This window comes from Coturnix japonica, chromosome 12 (assembly GCF_054131305.1).
Source record: "Coturnix japonica strain WE chromosome 12, WE-NBRP24, whole genome shotgun sequence".
Classification (NCBI taxonomy): Eukaryota; Metazoa; Chordata; class Aves; order Galliformes; family Phasianidae; genus Coturnix; species Coturnix japonica.
In genome coordinates, this window is record NC_140674.1 from 3,292,196 (window position 1) to 3,311,779 (window position 19,584).

At 47.9% G+C, this 19,584-nt stretch overlaps 3 protein-coding genes and 1 long non-coding RNA gene across 18 annotated transcripts in view; 1 reads left to right on the forward strand and 3 right to left on the reverse strand.

Moving 5' to 3' along the window:
- Positions 1 to 615: 615 nt before the first annotated feature.
- LOC107317866 (coagulation factor IX-like) lies at positions 616 to 5,438 on the reverse strand. 4 transcript variants are annotated; one of them, XM_085512548.1, is made up of 9 exons: positions 5,306 to 5,438; positions 4,436 to 4,545; positions 3,924 to 4,084; positions 3,785 to 3,809; positions 3,544 to 3,657; positions 2,756 to 2,887; positions 2,056 to 2,534; positions 1,854 to 1,971; positions 616 to 1,357 (listed from the first exon to the last, which is right to left on the reverse strand). In XM_085512548.1, exons 1-9 carry the CDS (start codon positions 5,335 to 5,337, stop codon positions 780 to 782), a joined length of 1,749 nt encoding a protein of 582 aa, XP_085368674.1. In that variant the 5' UTR covers positions 5,338 to 5,438; the 3' UTR covers positions 616 to 779. The 4 variants fall into 4 exon arrangements, with proteins under 4 accessions (XP_085368674.1, XP_015726504.2, XP_085368675.1 ...); XM_015871018.3 differs by lacking the exon at positions 5,306 to 5,438 and adding an exon at positions 4,888 to 5,293; XM_085512549.1 differs by lacking the exon at positions 5,306 to 5,438 and adding an exon at positions 4,970 to 5,081.
- On the forward strand, positions 5,028 to 5,754 carry LOC146758733 (uncharacterized). Its single transcript, XR_014933130.1, has 3 exons — positions 5,028 to 5,162; positions 5,287 to 5,435; positions 5,577 to 5,754. It is a non-coding gene; the product is annotated as an uncharacterized LOC146758733 (long non-coding RNA).
- A 738-nt stretch (positions 5,755 to 6,492) lies between these two features.
- Positions 6,493 to 13,147, reverse strand: PROC (protein C, inactivator of coagulation factors Va and VIIIa). Of its 5 annotated transcripts, none has more exons than XM_085512559.1 (9): positions 13,077 to 13,147; positions 12,642 to 12,725; positions 12,365 to 12,525; positions 11,747 to 11,771; positions 11,125 to 11,235; positions 10,295 to 10,435; positions 9,815 to 9,924; positions 9,047 to 9,154; positions 6,493 to 7,173 (listed from the first exon to the last, which is right to left on the reverse strand). In XM_085512559.1, exons 2-9 carry the CDS (start codon positions 12,706 to 12,708, stop codon positions 7,111 to 7,113), a joined length of 786 nt encoding a protein of 261 aa, XP_085368685.1. In that variant the 5' UTR covers positions 12,709 to 12,725; positions 13,077 to 13,147; the 3' UTR covers positions 6,493 to 7,110. The 5 variants fall into 5 exon arrangements, with proteins under 5 accessions (XP_085368685.1, XP_015726520.1, XP_085368684.1 ...); XM_015871034.3 differs by having other exon boundaries at positions 9,037 to 9,154; XM_085512558.1 differs by having other exon boundaries at positions 12,940 to 13,147.
- A 1,868-nt stretch (positions 13,148 to 15,015) lies between these two features.
- Positions 15,016 to 19,584, reverse strand: part of DGKD (diacylglycerol kinase delta) — a 52,370-nt gene continuing 47,801 nt past the window's right edge. For 7 of the 8 annotated variants that reach the window (XM_015871048.3, XM_085512533.1, XM_085512536.1 and 4 more), the window contains one exon: positions 15,016 to 18,939. In XM_015871048.3, the coding sequence (XP_015726534.2) occupies positions 18,850 to 18,939 (90 nt within the window). In that variant the 3' untranslated portion in view covers positions 15,016 to 18,849. The remainder of the gene's footprint in view (positions 18,940 to 19,584) is intronic. The other variant, XM_085512532.1, reaches the window with a different exon arrangement.

Here is a 19,584-nt window from a genome sequence, read left to right on the forward strand (position 1 = left end):
TTTTAATTAAGAATTGACTGACAACATGAATTCCTTATTGGCAGGTGAAGCTCTTGGAAAGTCAGTGAACCTGTATTCATGTCCCAGTTCCATTTGGCCCTGAAGGTCTGTGGGTTAGGATGGCTTTCCCAGCCCTCCCCATGCAACCCCCAGACCATTTATTTCATAGATGGTGCTGCACACATCAGGCACTGGGGGGTATTTATCTTAAGGGTTTTATTAACTATAGACCCCTGGTGTGGTCCACAAAGATGAAGAGAAGTCATTAGAATTCATTAGAAGACTAATGATGAGTGAGACTTGTTCCTTCTGGGAGCTCACTGAGGAATTGTAGGAAATGTGACAGTGGGAACGTCTTTGGAGATGGGTGAAAAAGAGCAGCAGCAAAGTGCTCCTGTGTGGATGCTGGTTTTCATCAAGCACTGGGAAGGAGAAATGATATCTGTGAGGGGATGGGGGTGTCTTGAGGAATTAAGAATGTGTTTTTTTCCTTCAGGAAAAGGGTGTAAAAATGGGCCCATTTTTATGTGCTGATGTGAGTGTGAGAAGGAAAAAAACAGCCACCCAGACTCACCTTCCTCCTGCCATCTTCAGAAAGGAGCTGAGTTGTCGCCGTTGTTATTGCAGGGATAGTTCTTTATTATGTAAGTTTTTTGCTTAGTCATATTAACTGAGTAATTCAACTAATTATGGCAAATTGAGACTCAGCATTCCTCAGCATCAGAGGCAGGAAATGAACAGCCGGAATAAAAGAGTGGTCCCTATTTTTAAGGCGGCGATTAAGAAAAGTTAATGGAAAACTTCTCTGAATCCACCACGCTTTCAACAGTCTCTTTAATCCAGGGGATGTAGTTGGACACTCTTGTGTACACGCCGTACTTTCCTCTTTCAGCACAGCCGTCACCCCAGCTGACGATGCCGAGCAGGAACCAGGTGTTCTGGTAGGGCACTGCAAAGGGGCCCCCGCTGTCACCCTTACACGCATCCGCAGCTTCAGTGCCGTACCCAGCACAGAACATGTTGTCTGTGACCAGTCTGCTGGTGGACTGCTGGCACGTCTCCATGCTCACCACGGGCAGCCGCACGCGCATCAGGAAGCGCAGCGTGGAGCCGCGGCTGTGGGTGGCTCCCCACCCGCTGACCATCCCCACCTGCCCTTCCTCAGCCAGCAGCGCTGCCAGGTTGGGGCTGGGCAGGCAGATGGGGATGGCGAACTCGTTATAAACCACCTCGCTGCTCAAGTACAGCAAGGCAATGTCCCCGTTGTAGTTGTTGGAATCGTAGTGTGGGTGTATCCAGCTCCGTTCCACGCTGATCTTCTGCTCCTTCAGCTCTCTTTGGTACTTATCGAAGTCACCTGCAGTCACAAGTTACAATGGTAAGCCATGTATAATCCTTATGTAATGGGTCTGCTTGTATCTGTGGGAGCAGGAGGGCACCATGTCTGTGCTTTGACAGAAGAAACTGAGCTGCGTGAATGAATTTGTTGGTGTGCTGGTGTGATCCTGCAACTCCACTCTACCAGTTTGCTCCTTAGAGGTGAACTGACCGCAGCAGTGGATTCCTCTGTAGGGATTTCACCATCAATATTGTCAGGAACTGTATTTTGAATGGCAGGACTCAGGACTGACACAAACATTAAGATGCAGCATTGCTCTGTGCCAGGTACCAGGGCTGTGTTCTGCTCCCTGCTGCTCTCTCTCTGTACTGCACTATGCCTGGTGCAACCTGCTCTTATGGTACCAGGCACTGAGGAGTGGGCAGCTCTGAGAACCCAACCCTGCTGTACAGTGCAACATGGACGTTTAAAATGAGATAACATGTAGGTTTACATGGTGCTGCCTAGAACTCACCTATGGTAACGTGGTGAGGTCTGACAAGGTCGAGGCAGTGAGCAGCTGTGATCACCCAGCGGCTGTTGATCAAACTCCCTCCACAGAAGCCGATATCTCTGCTGTCACGGATCAGAACCTGTGTGAGAACAGCACTGCTCTCATGTAGCGCCTGCAGCACTGCCATGTTTCACACAGTAGCAGCAGCCAGGTGTGTTGTTACCTGCCATGGGCACTGTCCGCGATGGCACAACGTCCCTCCCGTTATCCTGGTCTGGCTGAGCTCTGTGGGATCCCCGCTGTTCCTCAGGGGGTGCTGAGCTGTGCCGGACCCATCTGCTCTGTCACTCTCATGGACACCACCCGGCACGTGCAGCTCTGCCCCTGTTCTGTTCCTCCCGGTGCTCTGCCCACACGTGTTCTCCTCCATTTCCTCCTGCACAGCAGCTGCTGTCGTCTCATCCTGCCAGGCTGGTCCCTCTGTGGGCTGCTGAGTGGGGTCCCCACCTTCCTGCCCAGCATCATCCTCCATGACCATGCTTTGCCCAGGTGCATCCTTTAGAGCTTCCATTCCCCCGGCAGCTCTTTGTTCCACCTTGCCCTGTTGAACTCTATGGGCTGTGCACCTGTTCCACACGGCCGCCTCGTGCCGCGCTTCCTCCAAGGCACGTCGGGCTCTAATCAGGCCACATGGAAACGGGGCTGGGGGAGCAAAGGGGGGAAAAGGCTGTGAGCAATGGGAGCTGGATGTGATGTGGTGAGATGCTGGTGGGAGGAACAGTTGTGTTCCTGGCCCTACTGCTGTTCTGATCCCCATGTGTGCTTATGGGGGCACAGGGTTACAGGGAGACCAACAGAGAGGCATCATAACGCTTCATTTCCCACACCTGAAGCAGCCCCTCCAGGAGCTGAGTGCACCGTACCTGCTTGCACGCACTTCTTCCCGTCCTCGTGCAGGGTGTAGCCCTTGGCACAGGAGCACTGCACCTGCAAGGAGCCGCTGTCCCAGCAGTACTGCCCGCAGCCGCCGTTCTTGTACCAGCACTCCAGCTTCTCTGCAATGGAAGCACAGCGCGGGGTGATGCTGCAAACAGGGCCCTGAGAGCAGCGCTGCAGTGAGGGGAGGAGGGAAGGAAAGGTAAGGAGTTGTTTGGGACTGAAGGAGAGACAGGGAAAGGAGATATGGAGAGAGCAAAGAATGGAGGATGGGAAGGCAGGGAGGGAATGAACTGAAATGTGGAAAGGAGGGGGGAAAGGGGAGGGAGGGATGGAATAACTGAGGTGGGAAGGGATGGAGAGATTGAAGGGCAGGACAGAAAGAGAAAGGGAAGATGGGAGAGAGGGAAGGAGGGAAGAGAAGGGAGGGAAGGAAGAAAGGCCACAAGAGGGGACAGGAGGGGATGAGCTCATGCTTTCCACTGGGCTTGCAAAGATGAGTGCAAGAGTCCAGAATGGCAGCTGCTGTGTGACAGAGTGCTGCCCTCCTGTGCACAACGCTGCACTGTCACACGATTCCCTTTGTATCATGGCACTGCCCCTGTGTGTCACACAGAATAACCATTCTAATGGCTTAACCTTACCCAACCAAGCAGGTGTGCATTGGACACATGAATTCAGCATCAAGAACCCCAATGAAAAGTGTGCAGGGAACAAACCCCAGCCTTAATCCCTCCCTCACAGCAGCTGTCCATGTGTGTGTTCCTCTACTCACCTTTCTCACAGTTCTCTCCTCCAAATTTGGGGGGGCAGATGCAGAAGTAGCTGTAGCGTCTTATTTTGCAGACTCCACCGTTCTTGCAGGGATTTGTGGTGCATGGATTTAAACCTAAGGAGCAGCAGAATGGTGTCTGTCATTCTGGGCATTAAGAGAAGAAGGTTTCAGACTTCCACAGGACTCTTTGTACCCAGAAGGGACACGAGAGAGAATTATTTGTAATCTCTGTTCTACTCACCTTTGTAATTGAACCAAAACTCCATCTGCAAGAAAATAACATTCGCTAAGTGGCCATTCTGGCTTATCGGTCATTTAGAAAACCTGAGCTGAGAGCTGCAATGTGTGAAATCCTTCCAGCTCACTGTTCACTTGTTCACCGTTTTCTCCTGCGAATGGAAGATCTCCTTTGCCTCCTCAAACGAGCACTTCTCCTCGTTGCATTCTCTCTCCAGGTTCCCTGGGAGGATCTCTTCTAGGAAATAGTTGGCGCGTTTATGGACCCTCAGCACCTCGTGAGCTGGATCTTTCCTCATGAACACTAGGAAAACAACACCGAACCTTTAACTTCATCCCTAATGTCTCTTCCAGCCTAAAGATTCGATCGCCTTTACAAGGAAAGTGCTATTTCTGTATCGAAAGCTGAGGGAATTTCAGAAGGCCATAATTGCAAATCTTAATTCAAATCTGGGTTTCAGTGTCACAAGGCAGCACAGGAAGAACAGAACATGGGCCTAGGAAGGAAGTCACAAGCAGCCAATGTCTCATGGACACACAACCAAGTGCTCATTTTCCTCTTGTGCATTTCAGGATGCACTTCTCCAGCCTGCAGGACGACGTGCTGAGGTTCTCTCAAGTCAATTAGGTTAAAAATGTATTTAGAGGTACCCACCTGAATATGAATGTGGATGGCTGCTGTTGATGGAGCACATCAGCAGGACAAACATCACCAGCGAGGAGCTGCCCTCCATCTCAGCCAGCACCCGGATAACTCCGACTTTCCTTCAGAGGGAAAAGATGAATGAGATGGATGTGCTGCCAGCAACGGGCAGCCGGACTGTAGGAATGACAACAACTAAAGGGAGTAGGAGCAAGGGGGCAAGAGAAGGGAAGAAGGGAGCAAGTTCTACTGAGTTCATTTGATGCGGTTTCCATTGTTTCTCCGGGTCGTGCCAACGCTGCGCGCTGTAGGAACGCCAACAGTTTGCAGGGCGATGTGCACAGGTGGGCCTGGCCCAGAAAGCAGCACGGTTCTGCCAAGCAAGGCTGCATTTGCAAACTCCGATTAGGAAACCATGAGAAATGTCTCTCCTAACTGATTTACGGGGCTCTGGCAGCACGTACCTCTTTGCCATCTGTGGCATCTTCCCAAGCACAGGGCCCGGAATGCATTCACTTTTACACAGAAATAGGCATTTATACTCACTTTTTTTTTTTCTTTTATATTTTAGGGGGAGACAGGAGAGGTTTGGATGCACACCAGGAAGAGCCGTCAGGTCACAGGGCTGATCATTAACCAGCCACAAATATTGACAGAGGAGAGACAACCTTCTGGATCCCCTGAAACCCACCCACAATCCAAAAGCAAGAAAAAATTCCTCATTCCTGCGCACATACAGGTGTGTATAGAAATAAACGATCATTATAAGCCTCCCCCAATGATGAGAGCCACCTCTTTGTAGCAACCTCCTTCAGAATTTGGCACTTTTGGAAGGAGATTCCTGGAACCCCGTTTGCTTTCAGTTGCTAAAAGATAACTGACCTGGAACATACACACAGCTGCTCTGCAAACATCTTTTGAAACACACAGAGCTGTGAGCGGGCAGGAGGACGCACAGCAGTCACTGCAGGCAAACACTGCCCGCTAACAACCAGAGCTTTTCACTGACATGGTGAGTTCTGCCCTCAGTCAGAACCCAGCTTTACTGGCTTTGAACACTGCACCATTTTTTTTTGTAGTTCAATGTGTAGCAACGCAAGGCTTCTCAGAGGCATGTACGCAGCGTTCAGGCCTGGGTTGTTCTTTCATTTAGGAATCTCACCACAAGAGCAAAGTGATGTTCTTCACTGATCCAAACTGGGCTCCAAGTCCCAACAGAGGTATTGGGAACCTGCACCCACTGCAGCACGGTTGGTTTCCCCTTTTCTCTGTAAGATCAGATGCCTTTCACAGGGTCATGTGCCAAGATTAAAAACAAGTATGAACTGTGATTGTATTCAGCTTGATTCTGACTATTCCAGCTCCCCTGTTTTGTTTCCTGGTATACCAACAGAGGTGTTGACAGGGATGCAAACACACACGAAGCTATCAGTGAGTATAAGGAACACAAATTCAGCCTGCAGCTGAAAAGAAATGAATAAAAGAGTTTGCTTGGCCTGCTAATGAGATGAGATGCACAACATGACAATAAATAGAGCATACAAGGGTTTGCAATCAAAGCTCTTTCCTTCAGTCACAGCAACGTTCCCACTGACTTTCAAGGAACTACAGTGGCTACAATCAGGCACTGTGCTTGCAAGGAGCAGAAAACACGGAGGAGATCTACTGAGCTGCTACATCAGCCTGACCTGCAAGCACTGGATTCAAACGTGAACAAGTGGAGGCAGCGATGAATTACAAAAACTGCATTTTGTTGAAAGACAAATCACACAAACCCAGAGCAAACCAGCACGGCTATTGCAACTGATGCGCTAAAGCTGAAACGACACAACTCTATGATGAAGTATTCAACTTCAAACATTGTTTTCTCAGTAGACCTCTTGTCATTCTCCCCAACACCCGCTGGGTTCGGTCATTTCACACCTAGCAGGCAGGTCTGTTGGACCACAGGCCATTCTTACTGCAACACTGTGCAACCTCTCAGTATATAACGGGGTACCTCTCTTACCTGTAAGGCCTAAGCAGGACCATGCTACATATAAACAACAGAACATGGAGAAAGTGTCACATGAGGTTAACAGATACTCAGCATTTAATATCGTAGATGTGACAGTACATTACACCGCATACCATCACTGGCACAGCACACAGCCACAGTATCCCAGGCTCAAAGCATCAGAATCAACCCCTCCGAGAGCCTGACATCTTATTTATGTGGCTCTGGATCCATTCCAGGTACTGACTAACTTTGGTGTACACTCCAAACTTATCCTTTTTTCCACAGCCTTCACCCCAGCTCACCAGTCCTACCAAAAACCAAGTATCCTTATATTTAGTGGCCATAGGGCCTCCACTGTCCCCACTGCAGGAATCCTTCCTGTCTCCTAAACTCCCCGCACACAGCATGTTGTCAGAGATGGCGTTTCTCATCACTTGGGCACATTCATTCTTGGGAACAATGGGGATTTCGATGTAGCTGAGGAGAGCAGAGTAATTCCTCGTTTCATCACTTGTGCTGCCCCAACCGGTCACCAGCATCTGCCTGCCCTTCGTTGTCAGCTCGTGCTCTGCCAGGTCCCGGGTGGGAAGGCAGATGGGCAGGGCGTATTTGTTATACATCACGGGCTCTGCCAAGTGCAGCATGGCGATGTCGTTGTCAGAGGTCAGTTTGGTGTAATTCTCGTGGCTCACATAACTGTCAACTCGAATGGTTTGCTCACTGGTCTCAGTGCGGAGACGGTGGTATTTACCTGCAGGAGCAAAGGAGGAGATTAGAGGTGCCCCTAGAGCCTTCCTCACCTCCATCACCAAAGCAGCTGGGTTATATCAAAGGTCCTGGAGCCAGCACAGCGAGCACACAGCAAAGGAAGTCACAGCATACATGAGGTTTGTGCTGTAGAACCAGCATCTAAATTTCAGGTTTTAAAGGACAAATGTGACTAACTGATAACACCATCACTGTCTAAAACTGTGCACCTGTATCTTAAGGATTCTTTGACCACTTCAGACTCCTCTGTTTCTATTTGTGCTGTGTGATCGTGGCCACTTCATGGGCCGAGCAGTCATGCAAAGTAAGTAGGAAACTAAGCTGAAGGAGGCCAGAAAGGGATGAACAAGTCATTTATGTGTGATACGATGGAAAAGAAAGCTATCTGATAGGATGTGGGGAAGTAGCCACAAAAGAAAAGTTGCATTTCTGTGCTATTTAAGCTTAATTTCAATGCCTATTTTAGTACGTGCTTGATATAAACACTTCTCCACTGGGAATCCATTCATTCTGCAAATTCAAGAGTCTCCATCTCAGTCCCTCTATGGGTGAGCTGGAAGTTGCTCTTTACTACCCCCTTTCCAAATGCAGGCTTCACCACACCGCCCTTCCAGTTTGCCCTGTATCCAATTAACTTTTCAGTTCCCTCAGTCTTACTTGGAACAAACCCTTCCAAAGAAACCCTTAAAGTTCCTCTGCACTACCAAGGTCACTTGCCTGCTTGAGCCTGTCAATGGGGCATTGCTGCTGCTGTTTCTTGTCTATTTTAATTCCTTTTTCCTGCATGAGCGTGTTTCCAAGAGCTTTATGATGCAGAGCAACTACAGAAACAGATTCTCAACAGACTCCATGGAGTCCAGCTTTGGATCTTGAATTCCTAGACCCCTTATTTCTGAGCCCCTCCTCTTGCTCCTTTGCAGACAGCCAGTGGCCATTTAATTCGTGGCCCCAGTAGGCAGCTCAGACTGCTCTAACCCCTCTGGAGATCACCTGGAGCACTTGTTACCACTGAGCCATCACTCACAAAACAATTGTTTTTCATCCATTGTGACGTCTCTTTGTGGTGGCAGCACTCTGGGAGCAAATCCCACTCTGCAGCTGCTGTGACAAAGGGCTGACTGGCAGACTCCACTTCCATCTTCACACATAGACAGCTCTGATTTACATGCAGGAACAAGTGCCACAGGAAGGAGGTTTGGGATGCTCACAGACCCGTCTTCCACAGATCTACTCTGAGGTATAACTTTCCACTTCAGACATGAACAAATCCAGCTACAAGACTACTCTCCGAGGTCATGAGTGCAAACCCAGATGTGAGCCTTCCCTCCAGGCTTGTTCTTACAGTTGGTGAACAGAAGGTGCAACAGGACAAGGCTGATGGGCTGGAGGGAGGTCAAGTACCACCTCTGCAGTCCCACTGCCCCAGAGCTCACGTCTGCACCTGCAGACATGGCAGCATCTCCACTGTTCCACATAGCTCAAGGCTGTAATGGCAGATATCACTAGGGTACAGAAAATATGCTGCTTTCCTAGCTGCACTAAAGTGCCACAAAGATGCATCTAAAAGGACAACTGTGTGATGCTCAGGTAGGTCTTAAAGTTCCTTTCTGCTCGACCAGGGGCATAACTTCATCCTCTTTTCTCTATTAGTGAAGACTCAAGATGTTCTGCACATCCACCCTTTCTCCACTGCCTCCTACACCACAGTAAACCACAAGCATTCCAAGGCTCTATGCCAAGTTACAGGCCTTTATAACCCACTGGTCTTTCTCCTGAGGTGATGTAAGCTGGGACTTTTCAAAGAAGTGCTTAAAAACAAAGAGGGCTGGATTTTTTTTTTCCATACCAAGTCTTACTTTGAGAGTCTCTCCAGCCTCAACGCAGTGTGCAGCTGTTAGGACCCAGGACGGGTGGATGAGGACACCTCCACACAGAAATTTCCCTTTCAGATTTTGCAGCATCACCTGAAACAAAGAGACAGAGAGGTGTGAGGCTGCAGGAAGCACAGCTCACAGGACGCAGTAGGCAAGGAAGGGCTGTGCTGCTTCCAAAGGGCACACGGTAACAGTTGCATCTCAGGCTCCAACTCTCCTACAGTGACATATAAGAGCCTTCAGTATCAGAGACAGGCGGTCCCTGATGACTCACATCCACTACTGCACTGTGAGGTCCCCTCTTTCTCTGTGACATCCCAGCCTGCTCTGTAAAGGTATCACATATTTGGCTGATTAAACCCAATAACTTGAATTTACAGCAGACAAGGCTTATAGGAAAATATTTCTGCACAAAAAGGGGCAAAGATTACCTCCAGCTCCCACAACAATGCAGTTACAACAGCTGGAGAGAGCACCAGGCAGCATGAGATGATTAATGGCATTCCCAAGCATGGAGCAACAGAGCAGTAAATGCCACTACCCTCCTCTCTCAACATTACTGGCCAAGTGAAAAAATGTTGTAAACAATGACAAGGCCAAGAGTCCCAACAGATATTTCTCCCTGTTACTCCAAATTTTGGGCTGCTTTTGAAGGAGCTGAGCTAAGGAAATCTTAGCTTGATGTGATGCTGGGATTATTAACAGAGGAGTCCTGCTGGAGCAGGCAGAGAAAGACTCTTCACTTCTTACCTGCCAAGGGCTAAAACCCCTTCCTCCTGAATTTCCCCCAATAAGCCGAATATTGAATTCTGCTTTGCCTTCAATGTAGTCCATTTTCACACGTCCACAGGGGAACTCCACTAGAGAAAATGCAGAGAAATCAACTCACACAGAGCAGCTCACCCAGCAGAACATCTCTCAGAGCTTCCCCTCTATCTCTAATCCAGGCTGTACTACATGTTGGCTTCAGGGACTCGTCAATGCTTGTAGAGGAGGAGGTTTCCTGATTCCCCTGTGCAGTTCTATGAGGCAAACACAGGCACCAGCTGGGCTCTTGGTGGCCATAAAGTGGGTATGAATTTGGGAAATACAGGCACAGAATTACTCTGCACGAAATGGATGCTCTGAAAATTACTACAAAGTGCACTGCAAGCATTCTTCCCTCTAAAGCCTCTTATTTCATGTCTGAATAATCCTCTGTGGCATCTCCAATGATCATCCTCCTCTTACCTACAGGTGTGCACATGTTATGGTCGTTCATCAGCTGATAACCAGACGCACAGCTGCAGTAGCGGCACTGCTTGGCAGGATCTTCCTTGCAGAAATGCTGACATCCCCCATTATTCACAGAACAGTTACTGTATTTGACCTCTGGGAATAAAGGGAACGAGAAGAAAGACAGGACAAGCTGGAAAGCCAAAGAGTCACAGGAAGTGGCAAACTGGCATCCTGATCCGAGTAATAAACACCTGACAGCAGATTTGGGGTGACAGCTGTGGGCTCCTGTGGCTGTAGGGCCCTTCAGACAGCAATTAGACCTCGAATAAGGGAATAAGGGGAGATGAAGAGCCCAGAGATCACTGTCAGGGCAGGCAGGCTGCAGAACAGAAAACTCTCTGTTACTGAGCATGAGTCAGTGGTGGAAGGTGGTGATGACACAAGATACAGATGTTCATCATTAAATACACTATTCAGCTTTTCTCTGGGGAAGGCATCGTCTCAGTAATGACATTTTCAGTGGATGGCTTTTCCCTCACTATTGAAAAACCATCAACAAACCAAACAATCAGCTCCCCTGCACTGACTGCTGTGAACTTACTGATCCTTTACAGAACCATTTCCAGTGTTTCTGTAAAACCTGGATTTCTCAGATTTCCAAACCTCAAACTTCAGTCAGCACTGATGATCCTTCCACTGCATTCTGAAGTAACAGAGAAATCACATCAGTAGTGAAAGCAAGTATACCTTGCAATGGCGGAGTTGTCAGTCCCTAAACACAGAGATCCCCATCACAAAGAATGGTGTTTTTTTTTTGTATCATGGATTAAAGACAGCATTACCATAATTGCACTGAGCTCCCTCCCAGCCTTTGTCACAGATGCAGGAATACGATCCAATATTGTCCTTGCAGACCCCATTGGAACAAGGCTTCTGCTCACACTGATCTCCATCTGGAACATGCAGTTAAGTCACTGAGCCAGAGCTCAGATCAAACACCAAAACAAGCAGATCCCTGATCCCCAAAGCACCACGCACAGCTTCTGCCTCCACATGGTGATAACTGTGGTGCTGGCCCAGATAAGGACATTTGTTTATGCTCCAAATTACAGCTGTAGAAGAAGTGCAGTGGGCAGAAGGGAAAGAAAGCAAAACCCAGGGCAGCCAGGGCAGATGTAAGCTACTGCAGGAGCGGGGAGCAATAGTAGGGCTTCTCTTTGGGCCATGCCAGGCAAGGTCAGAGCAGCACTCTTGACCAGTGCCTTATCTATGGGGAGGTGACTGACAATGGGCATAGATGCATGTGAAATTTTATAAGAAAAATTTTATATACAAAAGGACTGGCAAACATACTTTGCATGCCCCACTTTACAGAGAATGAAAATACAAACTGGTGAGCGATCCCTGGCAGCAGAATGCAGAGCAATAGCTAACCTTGAAGAAACAAGAAAGTAACTTACTTACCTACATACTTGTTCCAAAACTCTAGCTGTAGAGAAACAAAGTTTACATTAAGGCCAGAAGCAGATTTTTCACAAGCAAGGGATTTGAAGGGCACCACAGTCTTGGACAACGCAGCGCAGCACTCTAGTCAGGTAGGTCTCTTCCTCTTGGCAGCACAGTGACAGACATAGTTAACAAAAGTGGCCAACCCTGAACATTCATGTACTGCAGCCATGGCCCTACTCAGCACATCCCCCCCTGCCCTACCTGCAGCCCCACCACCTCTCAGTATCCCCCCAGATTCTGTTTCCTGGCTGCTTATTGCCAGACAAGTCACTTGTGTTGCTCAGTGCAAAATGACATTTGTGCCCAGTTAGGAGCAGAACAGGGGCACTGTGAAGGCTGTGAGCAGACTCTGGGGCCTGAGGGATGGCAAGGACTGGTTCATCCTACATAGCAAGGCCACTGTTTGATGCAACAGTAAGATTCTATGGGAAAAAAGACAGTCACTGCAACACATGACATTCAGAACCATACCCCCACCTTAGGAGTCAGGAGTGCTGACAGCAAGACCTTTGATGCCCCAGACGACAATACTCTGACAATCTATTGGTTTAGTCCTATGTTCCTCCTACTTACTGTGGCTTCCTTGGTCTCAAATATCTCACTGGCCTCCTCAAAGTCGCACGTCTCCTCTCTGCACTCGCGCTCTACAGAGCCTGGTTTCACCTCCTCCAGGAAAGAGTTGGCCCGCTTCTGGATTTTCAGGACTTGGTTTGCATCCTTGTAACTGTAAAATACTGGAAGCAAAAATGTGGACGTAGGGCAGCGGGGAAGAGAGCTGCCTGAAAACTAGCAGCTGGCAGGGAGCAAATTCATGCTCACAGTGACTGGAATGGGGTGAGGGCACACTTACTTGAGGTGCAGCACGCTGGTGAGGAGCAGGCAGCCAGCAGCACCCCTATGGTGATGAGCTTCCACATGCTGCAGCACAAATCCCCTGTGAAGAACAGCCAGGTGTAACGGGGGGCATGCAGTGAGCTGCAGTACAGCCCTGTGCTGGAGGCCGGGTCTGCTCAAGCAGCTCAGGTTTCCTCACTTCTTTTTCATGCAGCAGCTCCCCCACAGAACGCTGTGCTGCTGTTCCTCTCTGATATCAGCCCCAACGTGGTTTGTCGGAGCCCCCCAGTCTGCTTCCAGATCCTCCAACCCACCAGCAGCTCGCCCAGAGCGTTCCCTGCCAGCCCCAGCACCTCCCCTTGCCATCAGACACTTCTGACAAGCTTTATGCTTAATTCAATTAAGCTGCTCTTTGAAACCCTGAGCGATACGATATCTTTGAGGCACTTACTGCTTTAATTCAGTGTGAATCGGCCTGATTTATTCTTCCGCCATGAGCTCTGCTGCAACTTGGGTTAATCCATAACTTGAGGTATTTACTTTTTAGAGTGACATGAAGTGCTTTCCCTTTAGTCATTAAGCAAACAGTGCTCAGGGGGAGCGTGACAGTTTACCTGCATGGAAAAGTGAAACAGTTGTCCTCTCTGCCTTCTCAAATCCATTTTGTGCTTTTTTTTTTTTCCTTGTTCATCCATTCCATCAGTTTTGGACTCCAAACTGCAGCTGGGGAAGCTGTGCACTGAAGCTCTGCTGATATATTCTTCATCCTTTGATTCAGCCACTCAAAATTCAGCTGAGATGAACGACAGCAGATGTGTGCTGAAAATCCATTTCATAAAACACACCTTCAGACAGGAAACATAACAGGAAACTCAAGGAGGAACAAATGGGTAAGCCACGGAGAGTCGCTAGACAATTATGGGGGTATTTTAAACCATCATTTCCATTACCTCCTTATTCTGTATCAGAAACAACACAGCTTGCCCACAGCCCAGTGGTGAGGCAAGGCTGTTCATCGCCAGCAGACACACAGAACAGACAAGTGAGGGATGCACCTCATGGCCCTGGAGGTGCTCTACAGGTAAGGAAGGACAGGGCTGCTTTGGAACCTGCTTGCTTCCATGCTGCCCAGTCAGGGGGAGCAGAAAAAAAACAAACGTCAGCAATCCCAACCCACAGCACATCGAGTGAGAAAAAGCAGGAGAAAACATTTTAAAATATAAATCTTATCAGTAATTTCAGAGCACACAAACCCATTGCCAACCCACTCCACCTTCCCAAGTTCTGTTTGATGGCTGTAATTAAACCAAGGGGCCAGCAGCACTGAGCAGCAGGCCTGACAGCACAGCAACGACACACCAAGCGGGGCCAAGGGTTTCCTCCTCTTTGGAAGGACCAGAAGGACCAAAACGAACAACTTGCATCAGAGGAGCGACCACCCCTTCTGTCTCTCTGCTCTTTCTTTGCATGTTTCTGTGATACTTAGTGCAGAGCTGCACACTCCGGTCCTTTGTGCACGTTGTGAGCAAAGACAGTCATTTTATTTCTCTCTTTGTTCCTACAATGAGGTAACTGACATCTCAATGATGAGTTTTACCATTTTCATCTTGCAACGGTGTACAACGTCACCAACTGCTTTCAAAACTATTATGGAAGTCTGCGACCATCCACTCAGACTAACAGCAACCTGCTGACAGCCTGTTGGCAGCACCTTCCAAACACATCAATCCATACAGGCTGAAGGGAACGCCCACCCAAACACCCCCAAATCCTTTAGTTTCAGGTGCACAGGAGTCATTTTACGGCAGTGCATTTCCAGATTGCAAGAGAAACCGATTTCTGCCATTATTTTTCCACTTGTTGCAGTTACTGGGCATGCTGCAATGAACTGAAAGCACAGCAGCTTGAGCAGAGCATCAGCCCACCTCCCACTGCATGACAACAGCAGTGTGGTCACACTGCACAGACCTGATGCCCACAAGCACATGGGCAGCCCCACTGCTCACTCCTGACAGCACAAAAGGGGACAGAAGAACCAGCATTCAGACACAGGGCATTATCTCAGAGCGCCTTCCCCTCCTGGTTTGGTTTTGCAGACAGCTGAGCAGCAGCAGAACCATCATTGAAACCCCTCTTCTTCTTTTGCTCACTGCAGAGAGAGCCAACAACAAACACCTGTGTGATGTTTTGCTACCTCGCAGCAATTAAACCAGCACAAAAAAGTGATCAGCAATAAACAGCGTTCACAGCTTCACTCCTCTCCAGGGAACAGCTCTGCTCCCCCAGCGTAATTCAGGCTAAAGCCATTTGTCACAGCACATTGGTTTATTAGCTGCTCCCTCCAGGCGGGCAACGCAGCCATCTCACACAACAAAATCAGTAACAGAATCTTTACTGGAAGCTCAGAAACATGTTTACTTTATATACAAGAAAAACTTATTTACAAGAACCAACAGGAAACTACATACAAAAAAAAAACCAACAAAACAAACAACAACAAAAAAAAAACAACCAACCAAAAACAACACAACCCCATTAATAATAATACAAGAGACATTTCCGTGATAATCACTGTATAAATTAACACAATAAATAGGAGGGAAGCAGGTCCCATTCTTAAGGCACAAAACCTTCTTCCCAAGACTGTACAGGGATTCCTGTGCTTCCCTACACTTCCGACAGGATCACAGAACGGCGGGGACACCCCTGAGGAACAGCGGTTGCTGGATGATGACACAGACACGCAGTCACTGCTGACAGGAGCAGAAAAACATCCGTTTCCATCCTTTCTTTTTTTTTTACAGTACGCGCAGCTTAAGATACAAAATAGTTTGTAAACAGTCTTTTTTTTTTTTTTTTTTTTTTTTTTTCAATCACAGAGACAGGATGCACAAATGGAAATACTACTAAAGCAATGAATGGAGCTCTCCATACAACACGGCGCGGAATCACTCCAAGGTGCTCCCAGCAGGGAAAGATCCCACCAGATAAACCTGGAAGACAGCATTAGCACTAAGAGCCCTCGGCAGGGTCAGAGCAGGAGCTGGTCCATGAGCTCAGCCTCCCCCTGCGGTCCTCTGCAACCCCACTGAGCCACACCATTGTAACACGGGGCTATGCCAAATCCCCAGACCTTGCCACCAAGGGTGAATTTCTGGGGCCAGAACATGAGATAACGGGCTGAAGGCACAGAGCTGTACGCCCAGCAGTGAGGGCTGATAACCAGGAGGTGGCGCAAGGCTTGCACAACAGCAGTGCTTCTTCGGAGACTAACCAAGAGATGTGGTGTGTGTGCAGTTCTAGCTTCTCTCAAGCTGGTGTTTTACCTGAGACTGCAGGAGAGTCTCTTTCTTTTTGGTGAAGCAGATTTTGTTACTGTCTGTATTTCCTGAGTTTCTCTCCTACAATAGAAATGATGGGACAGCAGAAGAGGAACTCTGATGATTGTGGCCAGAATTCAGCCCAGCTCCCTGCTTTGCAGATAACCTCTCACTGATGTTTGACACATCGTCCTCATCTGCTCACAACACCCTGCAGCAGAAATCAGCACTGTTCTCAGTGAGATGCAGAGAGCTACAACCCTTCTGTTAGGCAGAAACCTTAATATTTAAAGGCACTCGGGTTAAACACAGATCCCATTTTCCAGCTCTTAAAAGAAGGCAGAGCCCCCTCATTGCCTTCGATAACAGGCAGGGATGGACTGGCAATGAATGCTCTGATAAAAGGTGCACCTGCACAAAAAGGATTTGAACCCATCTACAGGACAGACTATAAATGTACAAGAAAGGAAACTTCAACTCTGCAGGAATCACATCACCAGGGCGGATGGCAGGTGGCCTCCAGGCCTCTTCAGGTACAGCACTAAGTAAGGAACACATCTAAATGCAAAACTCTTTGCATTCCCTTGTTACTCTCAGCAGGAAGTGTAGAGAGGAGCCCTATCTGCTGAGGAAGAACATAAACCCCAGGAAAGATGGAAGGCAAGTGCATACTGTTTATGGACTTTAAATACGAGGTTCCTTGGAGAAACTTCACAGCTCTATTGCCATCCAAAGGAGCGATCACAGACCTCAGCCCATCTCCAGAACCATGAGCTGCCTTGTGCTCCCTGCTGGGCACTCCCACGCAGACTTCCCCACCATGCACATTGCCAACGGACACAGTTTTGTACTGATAAAGAAAAAATACAGCCAGTGGAGCAATAGCTGATGTAAAGACGGGGGAACACAGTTAGGGAAAAGCTGAACCTGTTTTTTTCCTGGTCCGCATGGTCTTTATACCAGAATTTTTGCTAGCTGGTTTAAGCATGCTTGACTTCTAAGTTCTCATGAGCAAACCCTGCCAACTCACCAGGCTGAGAGAGATGTGGGTGAATGAATGAGCTAATAAAAGATAGGGAGAGTAAGAACTGCCCTCGGTGAAGTCCTAAAGATTGCAATGGAGCTTGCCAGCATAACAGCAGCCTGTAACCAGACCTGTAAACAGACAAGTCTTGACTGATTCTGATTGCTGTTAGGCTACACAGCTGATGTAAAGTTGACAAAATAAATCCTCAACAATAATAATGAAAATAGATGTCCTCAGAAAATTATTATTTCTTCTTTTTTTGCCACCATGAATGTGAACATTTTACTGCCTGCAACCAAAAGCAGACAAGTGCTGCACTGTAATGATTTAGAACAAAATAAATACATACAAAATTACAAAGTAACTTGAAAATTCCTGCTGTCTCTCTGGCTTTATAGCTCTGAATGTTCCCAGATTTGCTCTGCAGTGATAAACATGGCAACATAATGATGCATGCTGGTCTTTGGGCTGTAAGTCACCCAACTGGGGTCTGGCAGTACAGGGGAGTTTGAAGGCCATCTAGGAACTCTGATTTAAAGGCACTGATTTTTCCATGCTCCACCGTCAGTGATACCAAAGGCTACGTACCAGCATATTCCAGTTCTCATTACGATGCTTTTCTGCTCTGTAACAATCACCCTTCTCTCAAAGCTCTTGCATGAGCCCCAGTGTTTAACAGCCTGACTGCTCTTATATGGGTACAACCCAGAGGGACTGAGCCACCCTAATCTTTTGGAATCCAACTTGGAGCAAAGGAGCAAGGCAGCAAGAGAAAGAAGCAAGGTTCTAGCAGCTTTTCCACCAAGACAGGTCAAAAGATGCCCATACTACAGATAGATTGTATCTTTTGTGACATTCTTCTGCAACTACAAGAAGTAAAGCAAGAGCTTTGCTGTCTGTGGCCATCACAGCGGCACCAAATGGACAGCAAGACACTCCCGGCTGCTGCCTGTCATGCTGCTCCCCAAACTGAAGTGCAGCAACTTCTTCCACACCTTGCTTCATTCCATTACACTTCTTGCATGGCCCAAACAGCCAGGTAGTAATCTCCCTTTCATCTGTCTCCTGAAGATGAACGCAGTCTGAGCTGATTTCTTGTAATCTTTCAGCTCTTGAGAATTGTCTTTTCTTAGCATCAGCAACTTCCAAATACTTGTTTGTGATGCGTGAAAACCTCAATGTTGTACCATTTGACTGGCTGAGAGCAGAGAGCCAGGCCCAGCAGCAGACCACACATGGGTGCAGCTGCTCTAACCACATGCATTGTTAGTTGCAAGGGACATGTGAGTAAGGATCACCAGGTATTCATCAGCAAGGAGAGGTCTGTACTGGCTTGGAATTTCTGACACAAATCACATGCAACTACTGGTGTGTTAAAAAGAGAATAGTAAGACAAGGACAAGGCTTTGTTCCACTTAATGTTCTAAGCTACAGATATGACACACAGATGAGCAGGCAAGTTTTCAGTTCAAAAAGACTGTCAGATGCTTCTGAACTAAGACTGGCCAATGTATCTTTTGCCCTGAATAATTGTACTGTGATGAAATTATCCAGTAAAGGTAGCTGTGTTGCAATTCTCAGGAGTCCTGCACTGTCTCTGTCACTGGAACCAGAACTTCCCACATTGGAGGACGCAGTTCTTCAAACAGAAAGCAAGTTCTCTCCTGGGAGGCTCTGCCCAAACGCAGGTAAGGTGCCTCTTGACTGGATGCAGCTGTACCCCACAGGAAAGAAAGGTAGCACCATGCTTGGTTGATATGAGCTCTGAACAGTTGCAGTTTGGCTGTTCAGTGGAGACAGTTGTGAGCACATCAGCTCTGTGAGGTGACTGCTGTGCAGTTAGGGGGAATGGTAGACACAGGCTGTGAAAACAGAGGCTAAACCTCGCTGGCAGGAGTACTCCGGCTCAGCTCCTTGATCCCGTGCAGTATCCTCTTCATGTGACCCACTTTGGTCACACCCAGGTCCTGAAAGACAAGAGAAAAGCTTACCTGTGGAGAAAAGGGGGAAAGAGACCAGGGCACCAAGCAGTAGTTACAAGTTAGTCAGCCAGTTACAGAGAGGAGGAAACCAACCAGAAAGGCTACAGACCTGATGGTTACCCACACAACCTCAAACCAAGGTTCAAAAAGCTATCAGAGCACAACTGCAATGAGCAGTCACAGAACAATGGAGAGAAACAACCACGGACCATTAGCCAGAAATGCAAATTGCTCTGACTGTTAAAAGCCAAAGCGTGAGAAAAGAAAGCACATACAGATCTCAGGGACCCAAACTGGTAGCCCAACACATGCAGCAAGAACCAACGGATGAATGGTCACACCAAAAAGTACGTGTGAACACAACAAAGCACACACTGTAGCTGGATGGCAAGCAGAGGGATCAGCTATACAAAGTAGAGCAAAACCTGGAACAGAAAGCTGGTCAAAAGCACAAACGAAGATCTAAAGGTCATTCAAATAATGCCATGCACTATTTTATGTTTAAATATATTTCTGCCATATGCAAGTTTCCACAATGACAACAAAATTATTTCATACATGCAAAGAACCACCACTTTTAATTTTTCTCTGTGGAGAAAGCGTATCTCAATGGGAAGAAAAGCTGTGCAA

Excerpts from the sequence above, each read along its gene's own strand:
- LOC107317866 (XM_015871018.3), bottom strand. The coding sequence starts at position 5,186 with ATGATCGTTTATTTCTATACACACCTGTATGTGCGCAGGAATGAGGAA. Across the intron at positions 4,546-4,887 it reads ATGCCACAGATGGCAAAGAG|GAAAGTCGGAGTTATCCGGG; the intron begins GTACGTGCTGCC and ends TTCCCTCTGAAG. Across the intron at positions 4,085-4,435 it reads CCATCCACATTCATATTCAG|TGTTCATGAGGAAAGATCCA; the intron begins GTGGGTACCTCT and ends TTGTTTTCCTAG.
- PROC (XM_085512557.1), bottom strand. The coding sequence starts at position 12,991 with ATGGCAAGGGGAGGTGCTGGGGCTGGCAGGGAACGCTCTGGGCGAGCT. Across the intron at positions 11,772-12,364 it reads TTGAGACCAAGGAAGCCACA|CTAGAGTTTTGGAACAAGTA; the intron begins GTAAGTAGGAGG and ends GTTTCTCTACAG. Across the intron at positions 10,436-11,124 it reads GGGAGCTCAGTGCAATTATG|AGGTCAAATACAGTAACTGT; the intron begins GTAATGCTGTCT and ends CTTTATTCCCAG.